This window comes from Pseudomassariella vexata (genome assembly GCF_002105095.1).
Source record: "Pseudomassariella vexata strain CBS 129021 chromosome Unknown BCR38scaffold_17, whole genome shotgun sequence".
Lineage (NCBI taxonomy): Eukaryota > Fungi > Ascomycota > Sordariomycetes > Amphisphaeriales > Pseudomassariaceae > Pseudomassariella > Pseudomassariella vexata.
Genome location: NW_024467972.1, coordinates 89,453 through 99,412, shown reverse-complemented (window position 1 = coordinate 99,412; position 9,960 = coordinate 89,453). Strand labels below are relative to the sequence as shown.

Genomic DNA, 9,960 nt, shown 5'->3' with positions numbered 1-9,960 from the left:
ATGACAGCACTACTTCCGAAAGAAATACCTGCTGCAAAGAATCCAGGTCTCCACCAGACCGAGAATCAGGATGAAAAAGCACTGGATGCTTGCTACTTCACCTGCAGTAGGAGCCTTTGCCACTTGCAACTCGACATGATGCCCTGACACGACGCAGATGCCGCTTTCCTTAAAGCACAAGTGAGCCGCGAGTGGGAAGACTACTGCGAATCGGGAAGTGCTTTCGAGACATACATCAATAACTGCCTGTGCTGCATCGGGCCACTTCTGCACCACGGATATAAGGCCATCGACTATCTCGCCCACGACTTCGGTGGCCAACTGAAGATCTGCGATGATAGGCCTCCCCAAGGTAAGAAGCTGCAAACTAATCTACCTTGCGGTGTCCTCTCGCGGCCACCTGCAATACCCATCACGATGCCATATCCGGCCAAGACGGTTTGGATTATCGACGCTCCAGGCGACTCGCTCTCTGTCGGGGTTTCCTACACGTACAATTTCAAGCAGCTGCGAGAAGGACACAATGACAGTCCCCCAAGTACTAAGGTTCCTGGCCTTGACAATATATCCACCTTGACTTCCAGCGGCATCCCCACCGCAGTCATCACGATTGTGCCGATAACGTTCACCGACGCGCTAGCTCATACCAGCATCTCGTCACGGATAACCACAATCACGCCAACTACCACAACTACAGCGACTATAGTACCAGTTTCCTCGAACAAAATTGCCATTGCCGGCATCGTGCTTGGTGCCGTTTTCGGTATTCTTTTGTTTATTGCGACCCCACTGGCTCTCTTCGGCCACAAGAGCCGCAAGTCCAGGAAGCAGCAGTCGTCGTCCAAGACCCCAAACGACGGAAATAACTCTGAGAAGAACCCTCCCGCTAAAATTGAGTTGCCCGCCTACCCAATCTCGCCACGCGAGCTGGAGGACACGGAGATTCCAGCGCCTGTGGAGTTGGACGTTTGGCCCATGGCTGAGCTGCCGGGTGACAACTCAGAGGGAAAGGCCGTTTCCTATCATCAGGAGACTGATAATTCGGAGGGAAAAGCCGCCCATAGTCAGGGGGAAGTGATTAGGAGCTGGGTGCCCAAGGGCAGAGTCGCCGAGCTGAAGAATCCCAACGCCAGGAGATTGAGAAGAGTCACCACTAGCTTGAGTGATGCCAGAAAATCCGAGGGGACCCTGGATGAAAGATACAAGGTTCTTGAGAAGTTAGCGAGGCTTGAGGAACTGAAGCGCCAGCGGGAGATCAGATTGGCTAACCGAGGTGTTGTTGATGTCGACAATGAGGATGGACTTAGTGATACGGATGCTGCGGAAGGTTCGAAGGGGAAGGGACTTTCTGCACCTTGAGGTGTCTGGAGATATCATGATAAGAGTGAGGATTACGGAATTGTGATATGCCTAATTGTGGTCCTCTATTATTATCATCAAGCGAAGCACGCATCCCCCGAGTCGCGCCATGAGCATGCGATTGTGATCCTGCATTCGACTTTTCGCCTTCCTGATATATTACGTCACACCTATCTCTCGCAAACATCCGGTGTCATGAACGAGGGCCAAACGTAATCGATAAGTCGATCGGCCTGCTAGAATCCCTCAACAATGCCTCTAGACTTTTTAACACAGTTTTTGAAGCCTGTAATCTGTATGTATTGTGAAGGATATGGAGGCTAGGTCGATCGCTGGCCGGGGCCCTTACCTCTTATCTATCACTACAGGGTGACCCCTCTCAGGGTCATTAAATGACGGCCTATAGAACCAAATCATACTGCCTCAATGCGTACGGCCAATGACTGGAAATGGTGCACACATGGTTGCCGCAGGCCGAATTCGCGAAGTTTGACAAATCGCTGCATTCGGAGGAGATTGGCCAAGTTCAATCACATAGGGATTGGCTCAAATCTTCAACAATTGGAAGATTACCAAAGTACCTCTGTATCACCACTGATTGTGCCAAATTTTCAGCTCTCTGCATGTCTGGCCCTGAAGGTCTTTTGCGGCCGGGATAGTTAACTTGACGGTGTGTACACTTGGCTCTAGGTTACAGGGGGCTTGGCATGGCCGGAATCTGACGGCGAAAGACTTGTCAAGTGTGAAAAGGATCGTGACGCTTGCTAGTTCTGGTGCTGGTGCTAATGCTGGTGCTGTCGGTAATGCGTGCCACTTGTACGGAGGTGGTCAAACAATTGATTTCTTGACTAAAGATTCTTGATACGAAAAGGTAGGGGGACCCACTGGTTAGGTGAATCCCATTCAATTAGATACTATAACGTTGCGCACTGCTGCATTATAGCATCCTCCCCTCTAGGTGCACGCATCAATTCTTGACAGCAGTGGCGGCGGACGACATGAATATGAGGGCGGCGGACTTTTTGAGTCAAGTGACCGCACTTCTGGCTGTTGAGGATACTTTTGATGACCTTAGCATTGACTCCAGTTGGCCATGACGTGGCTCGTATAGTTATTCCATGAAGGGAAGACTCCAGGCCACTGCTGATAGATCTGCTGGTGCTGGCGTTGGCGCTCTTCCTCTCGACGGTGGTTTCGATTCGGCTTGTTGGCGTTAGCGTTAACCCCCTTTATGTATGTGCTGCTTAAGTCTTTCACGTTGACGCCGATGGTTATATAGACCGAACTTGGCGGCCATCATGTGTGAGCTTAATGCGGTGCGCCAGATCAAGTTTATTCCACCAACTAAAGGCGGGGCCTTGCTCTGACTTGATTCTATCTCATAACGGCTATAATTCGCTGCTTGGAGTCTATGGCTAACCTAGCTAGCTTTATTATTATATTCACTTTATATCCTATATCCGCACACATCATCGTTCAGTAGCTGAATCTATTATCATTATAATATTCTAAGCTGTCGAATTTCGCTAACTTTATTAACTTGACAAGTGTTACGAACCGTTAGTTCTAATTAACGTTACAGACTGTGAGTAGGCTAGGTAAGCTCTGTAAGGAAAATAGGTTCCCGAAAGCTGGGAAAAGATTAATAAGGCTCCGAGGTTACGTAAGTAGGACCAATCGCTAGAAGGCTAGTATTAAGGAGTGATCCAACTAGTAATAGTAGGGATTACTAACCATTCGGTAATCTAAAGTAGTCTAAGTAGATTAGTGAAGCAGTGTAACGGGGATACCTGATGCGTGCACCTAGGGGGAGGATACTATAATGCAGCAGTGCGCAACGTTATAGTATATAATTGAATGGGATTCACCTAACCAGTGGGTCCCCCTACCTTTTTGTATCAATACCACACGTCTCACAACAATATTCAGGTAGTGCAAAGAGCGGCTGGTGGTGTGCTAATATTATGGGTGCGTATATTTTAAGTCTGATTCTTAAAGAAGCTAAGTTAAGTAGGAGCGTCTCAAGATCTCCTCTTTAGCTAGGACTGATTCGGAGTTCTACCGGATCGGGGCGAAACCCTCCCGACTCAGCTTGTCAGCTAAGACCAGCCCGCCATAACGACTCTTCCTTAGAAGAAGTGAATAGATATACAAGGGACAAGGTTCATCATGGCACTTGTGGCGGTTAATCTCTTCCGGTCATTATTTTCGCTTGCGCTCTTCTTTTTCTTCTTGTTAACTGTGGCGCTCCTTTTCTTGATAGCGACGGTTATATTGGGTTGCTATAACAAAAAGCCTCGATGCCTTGTGCTTTAGTCTGAGACCACGATCGCTACCGACACGTAAACCCCCATGCGTTAGTTTCGGCACGAAGTGTTATTAGCTAGTAAAAGAGTATATTCTCAGCAGTGATGCCTTCTTGCTGTCAACCGTGTTGGCATAGCTATTATAATATTAGGTTCCCGACATGATGAGAGATGATGTTCTACTCTTCAGGCAGGTCCCAGAGTTGTTTCATCAAATTCCAGCAGAGGAGCAGTGTAACCCCTTTTCCGACACGCAACCACATGGTTGACGCATACATAATGGGATGTAGTTGAAGTGTAGTTGAAGACGATAACACTACCATGTCGGGCAATCTGAAATCAAGGAGAACAGCTGGGTTATATGGAGGAGCTGGTAGCTGATGACTCGGCGCATAGATGACAGGTCGTTCTTGTAGTCTCGAACAAAGTCAACACTTACGTTTTGGTTTTCAACCTCACGGCAAGAAGGGACATCGGAATGCTACTATAAGTTACATTGACGAAGTGTTGTGATACGTGACCCCATGGGGGGTTACCCTATAGCTATAGATAAGATAGATAAGAGCTATAAAAGAGCTCTGCCAGGCCAGAATAGCTGACCTGGCCATCCTTTCCCAATACAACAATTCACACCCCATATGCACTTGCATCATGTTGGTACTTTGCATGAACAAAAATAACGGAACCTGCCTCGTGAATCAGCGGATCACATATTGATAACGTGAAGACTACGAGAATTGGCCAGCCAGGGACCCACTAGAGGATCCGACTGTCGTCGCTTATTATCAAATACTGGCTACACCGCAGCAACTTGGCCTTGTTTGAAACTAAATTTAATCTTATAGTTATTGTGTGGGCCTATTTGAGGGGGTCTACCTTCACCAACAAAGAATGCAATGAGACAACCCAACGACAACTTTTCTATCGCGTCGGTGTTTTGGGGTCAACCTGCAATATGGCTAATGTAACCCAATATCCAGTTACATTCAGGTAGCAAGCGAGCATCTGACCGAAGCTACAAACACCTGGAATTTGGGGGCCAGGAATAAGAAAAAGGCGCCCAATCAGCAGAGTAACCAGGTTCTTCTAGTGTCTATTCCAATTTACACATGGGAGCATCAGATTATCTCACGCTGTTCCATTAATAATACGCCAATCGTTGTGTCCTCCGCTCGGGTCTTTCGCTTCATGTACAAGCCTCATAAAAACCGCCCCGCGGCACACTTTGAACGAAACCGGCCATATAACGAGGATCGCGCATATGTAGAGCTTCGCATACACACGTTTGGCGGCATTGCGCCTCTAACACGGCCAGCCACTTAGAACGTCTGGTAAAGTCTCATATAAGTAGCCGGGGCCCAATCGACGCTAAGTATGATATTGCGCACGCATGGTTGAATCTGAAAACATAATGGATTCTCCGGCACAGGTTGCATTTCAGCATAGGGCTGATGTCAAAATCAAGTTGAACTCACTTGAAAAGAATGGGACAGATTTGTCCACTAGGTCACCTCCGGTCGAGTTGGTGTTCTTAACGCATCTTTGATGCATAGGCGCCCGGCCCCCTATGGGCAGTTGCGGCGAAGACTATGTCTGGGGTCTGAAATTGTTACTGGGACCTACAGGTCAGGTCGAGGCCAAGTTTCTCGGGTGTCGGCCGGTAGCAACGGATTGTAACCCCAGTGCCAACGAGCCTGTGCCCCATGTGCACCTCTGCTTGCATTCCAGGTCTACTGTTGTCGAAATAGGAATTTGTAGCAGCCTGTTAAATTTCATTTCGAGAAACTTTATGACGCAGTGCATCATTGCTGAGCATCTTTGAAATACGGTAGTTGTCATATATAATTACGCTTCCTTCCCGAAAATCGGAGTCTCTGCGTTGCCCGATTCAATGCAGTCAATACCGCAGAAGACACACATGAACTTGATCTAACCTCTCCCCTTAATTGAAACCCCGTTATGTCACGTTTTGATCTTGTACACCTGCCTATTAGGCATTGTTGACTGAAGTACTTTGAGAAAGCTGAGAATCCCTTCCCAAATTTTGTGTTGATTCCCACAGGGTCATAACTAGTTTTGCGTACCAGTATATTGGCTGACTATGTGGTAGATATTTATCTGGGCTGTGCTTGTAGCTTCTACGTGTGGTCTGCTGATTAGCCATGGCCCCAAACATACTCGAGGAGAGTCTTGGGCTGCAGTAATCGAAATCAGAGGCCACTCCAGGGAGATATAAGTCGAGGGTACACTCCCAGCTAAAACGCCAGCAGAGAAAGTGGACGCCGTTCCACAGAAGATTCAAGAGTCATCAACCCTAGAAAAACGCCGCAATCTCAATGATTACCAAGAACAAAACCCCAACAACCAGATCCCTGATTTTGTCGTATGTTAAAGGCCGGATGACAGACAATCTGCCATGTACTCTTTTGAACAGATCTGGACAGCACTGGAACGAGGGTATGATATTGTACAAGGCAGGCAGCCTTACAGTGGCTGGAACGGTGCCGATGTACCTCACCACTTTGGCGGCCATAACTACGCACTCCAATTCACGCCTGTTGGGGATGGTGATTGGGACAACATGAGGCTATACCTTCTAGTTCGAGGCCCGGGCCCTTGGGCGGGGCCTACCAGAAATCCAGGCCCTGATTGTGTTGTGTTCGATCTGCGAGGAAGATACTTCGGTGTTGTAACGCATAGGGGAGAAATAAACAATGAATTCCAGTAAGTCCCCCACAACACGCTACCTCCAGACAGTGAATTATTGTCTCATCTCTGAGCCTTTCCCAACCTACATAGTCTGATCCAGCTTTCTAACTCATGACCAATGCAGCTGGGCTACTCCTACGGACATCAACGCACGTGCTATCCGCATCCCCGGTGTGCCAGGAATCGATAACCTCATCGGGTATGACAAGCCTGGATATTGGAATAATATGTTCTAGGTAGATCATTTAACTAGTTTCGAAGGGAAATGGCCCATGCCAGTAGTGATATAGGCTGGCTGTGTTAATATGTGCAAGAATGTGATAATTGGGTAATGCAGCGGGCAACTGGGAACTGTCATTTGTTGGATTTCGTGTCAGCGAGGAAGAATGTACTGCATGTAAGAAGATAATGTGTCCTAGCTACCACGCACATCCAGGTACGTAACTGTGGTATTTGAAGTTTGATCCACTACTACTAGTCAGTGTAATAATATAGACCCTACGGGCGAGACTACTGTACACGTCGGTTATTCGCAGCGCGATCGCCTTCGGGGCGGCTGCGTGGCACACTATAAGCGAGGAACCAGCGGGACCAGCTAAGAGCCTAGTCGGGATACAGAATGAGTGCCTCCGAATAGTCTGTGGCGCCTACAAAGCGACACCGGTCCGACACCTAGAAATAGAGGCAGCTATCCCGCCACTAGACCTATATCTCAGTGCCCGGGCGGCGAAATTTGAAGAAAGGCTACGGAATAACGGCAAAAGGAGCCTGCTTCGGAGCGCGAGCGCGAGAGCGTCACACATACTCCGACAGGACACGCCGGCGAGACGGAAGCGGGCGTCACAATCGCTCAGACCAGCGGGGTACACGATAGATGTCACGACCTGGGTTGCATCGCATTGGTAGAGACCTCGATTAGGTGCTATCGACGAAGATTCTACTCTAAGGAGCGAAGGAAAGAAGATGACAACTTAGGTTTGAGGGAGCGCGACTAAGTCATCCACGCTTGGCGGGGCTCCTACAAGGGTTGACCTTCACAATAGAGAAGGAGGCTAGGGGCTCCGAGTGGATAGGCAAGGCGAAGGAAGTCCCGGCCGCCCTCCTAGACCACTGGGAGAAGAGATGGCTCTCCGAGGCAGCACAACACGACCGCCAGCGACGCGCTATCGCCGAGAAGCAGGAGGGCCCCTCGATGTGAATGCCGAAACAGGGCAAGTACTCAGACCTAAACCGACCGGAGGCGTCTACCCTATGCCAGATCAGGACCGGAAAAATAGGACTATCAGCTTTCTTATTTAAGATAGGAGCCTTCGGTGTGTACTCGCCGTTATGCCGCTGTGGAGAGGCCCCCGAGACGGCAGAGCACGTAATCCTCTTTTGCGGCCTGCTGGAAGAATCGAGAGAGCGCCTACGGGCCACTATCGCACCATGGTCGCTGCATACACGTAGAGACCTGGCAACGGCGACGGGGAAACCAGTAGTCAGCGGGACTATCACAAGGTGGCTACTCAGGACTGGCCGGATAGCGCTTAGGCCCGGATAATATCGATCGTCTCAGGGGGACTTTGTTAGTAGGGTGAGAACTAACATGGTATTGTGGTGGACGTAACGCAGTCGCTAATAGAGCGAACCTACGTAGCAGCGTATGTATTTAGTCCAGCCATTAGGGCACGGTTTGACATACGGGAGCACTTGTAGAGGTACCGGGGGCTTCGAGCCTACGGCGTATTTAATAATAATAATAATATAGACCCTAGTGAGGATTCTGCTCTCCTAACAATTGGATTCAGGAGAGTCAGTCCGGCCAACATATGCTCCATATATCATTAAGAAATGATCGAAAGAAGGATACTGAGCTCGTTTGAAGTAGTGTTTGTGTACAGTAAATAGGACATGCAATGATAAACCTGACGTAGGATCGTCAGTCTATTTATAGTGCTTGAATGCTAAGGCGCTCTGGTTGTAATTTGTCCAATCGGCATTGACCCTGCCGTGGTTTCGTGCGACTTAGCCAACCGACATTGAACTACTAAAGCAGATGAGACCTCTCTGTTTTGCCTCGAGCAGAGCTGCGCAAATTTTCCGACTCGTTCTTTCTTGTCGACCTACTTCATCGCACAATCAATATTGTCTACCATGGCGCAGTCTACACCAAGCAGGCCACTCGACTTGACACTAAGTCCTCTTTTTGGAGATCCTCCCGATGCCGCGACCAGCAACATTTGGCGGGTGGTGAACACCTACCTCATCAGTCCATCTGAGGACGCGGGCGCTGCGGCAGAAGGTTCGTATACTTCATTTCTTGGCTCTCCGGAGAACTTCAACCTCAAAGTTTTTAAAGCCCTACGATATTATCGTAACTTATCCATGCACTTACAAAACGTCATGTGGCAGAGCTCGCATCGCACCTTACAGTCTCCAACCTTGCTCTAGCCGAGGATGACCCTTTCAACCCATATCGGTGGGTCGAACTTATATTTGCGATTTGCTTTCATATCACGGAGCAAGTTCCCTGGGACCACAAATGGCAACATCGTCTCGTGTCATTAGTTGCTGCGCTTAAGATGCAGCCAGATCCGCCTGTTGAGGTGGGAGATGCGCTGATGTCTACGTTTAGCTTGCCGCAAGAGAAGTGAGTTTGTCCTATAAATCTGCAGTATCTATGCGTGATGCTTGGTCCTTCCACTCTATCCCCTGAATCATTGTATTGCCAAAGCCAGTCAACCATCCGACTGACCAACATAGCTTTTCCTGGAAAGACCTCCCAACCCGGGTAGTCGGCAACTTATGTGACATCAAAGGACCGTTCGAGCGCCACCAACCGCGCCAATACTTCAGACCCGAAATCAAAGACCGGGCCCTACATGCGGATGCGTTGGCCAGCGTCAACCGATTCCTCGCACTTGTCGTAGCAGATGCCGACGATAACCTCTGGCGGGAATTACTTGTCCGCGGTGTCAAGATTCTTAGAGATGCGCTCGAAGTCTCTAGGCGCGTATATAGTCTGGAGGACAACCTGCCTGCTGCCGCGGTGTGGATATTGACGGCGGGTCGAACGATATATGCGCAGCGAGGGCTGGATATGAGAACGCGGAATGATGTATGGGAGGAGCAGGGCGAGGATTATTATGGGCCGGATGGGATTAATGATGACAGATGGCAGGGAGTCTGGAGCCTTTCATGTTGGCTTTATTGCATAAATTCCCAATCTCTTTACGGCACATTTATCAAAAACCTCGGTTCCATCCGCGTGGCTCAGGTCCAACTTGGATTCTACGGCTGAAAGTATTCTAATATTTTTTCTAGTTTTGAAAAGAGAGTTTCTACGAGTTTTCCGAGACGAGGAATATTGGAGATGCGTCGAAAGAAATAGCTGTCAGGGCCGCGAAGTCCATGGATCAGATTAAGACTAATGCCTAGTAGAAAGCGGGTATAGCGCACATCAGGGGTCGGTTTGCAGTTCGTTCAAACAAGAAAGTAGACGTGCCTATTATCGAAAACGGCGAAAAAGTGAATCAAGCCGAAAATATCGTAAAATGTGTAGTCATGATCATAGAAAAATATGCCCTTTCCTTCACAATCAAGA

At 48.8% G+C, this 9,960-nt stretch overlaps 3 protein-coding genes across 3 annotated transcripts; all 3 read left to right on the top strand.

Annotated features, from left to right (window-relative positions):
- Window positions 1–1,359, top strand: BCR38DRAFT_500670 (uncharacterized protein; the record flags this gene model as incomplete). The annotated part of the gene is made up of 2 exons (XM_040864824.1): window positions 1–106; window positions 158–1,359. 2 exons carry the CDS (start codon window positions 1–3, stop codon window positions 1,357–1,359), a joined length of 1,308 nt encoding a protein of 435 aa, XP_040711079.1.
- A 4,722-nt stretch (window positions 1,360–6,081) lies between these two features.
- BCR38DRAFT_413458 (uncharacterized protein) lies at window positions 6,082–6,610 on the top strand (the record flags this gene model as incomplete). The annotated part of the gene is made up of 2 exons (XM_040858834.1): window positions 6,082–6,389; window positions 6,499–6,610. The coding sequence occupies 2 exons, from the start codon at window positions 6,082–6,084 to the stop codon at window positions 6,608–6,610; spliced, it is 420 nt and encodes a 139-aa protein (XP_040711078.1).
- A 1,838-nt stretch (window positions 6,611–8,448) lies between these two features.
- Window positions 8,449–9,718, top strand: BCR38DRAFT_447829 (uncharacterized protein). Its single transcript, XM_040861180.1, has 3 exons — window positions 8,449–8,658; window positions 8,769–9,006; window positions 9,120–9,718. The coding sequence occupies exons 1-3, from the start codon at window positions 8,511–8,513 to the stop codon at window positions 9,655–9,657; spliced, it is 924 nt and encodes a 307-aa protein (XP_040711077.1). The 5' UTR covers window positions 8,449–8,510; the 3' UTR covers window positions 9,658–9,718.
- The last annotated feature ends 242 nt before the right edge of the window (window positions 9,719–9,960 follow it).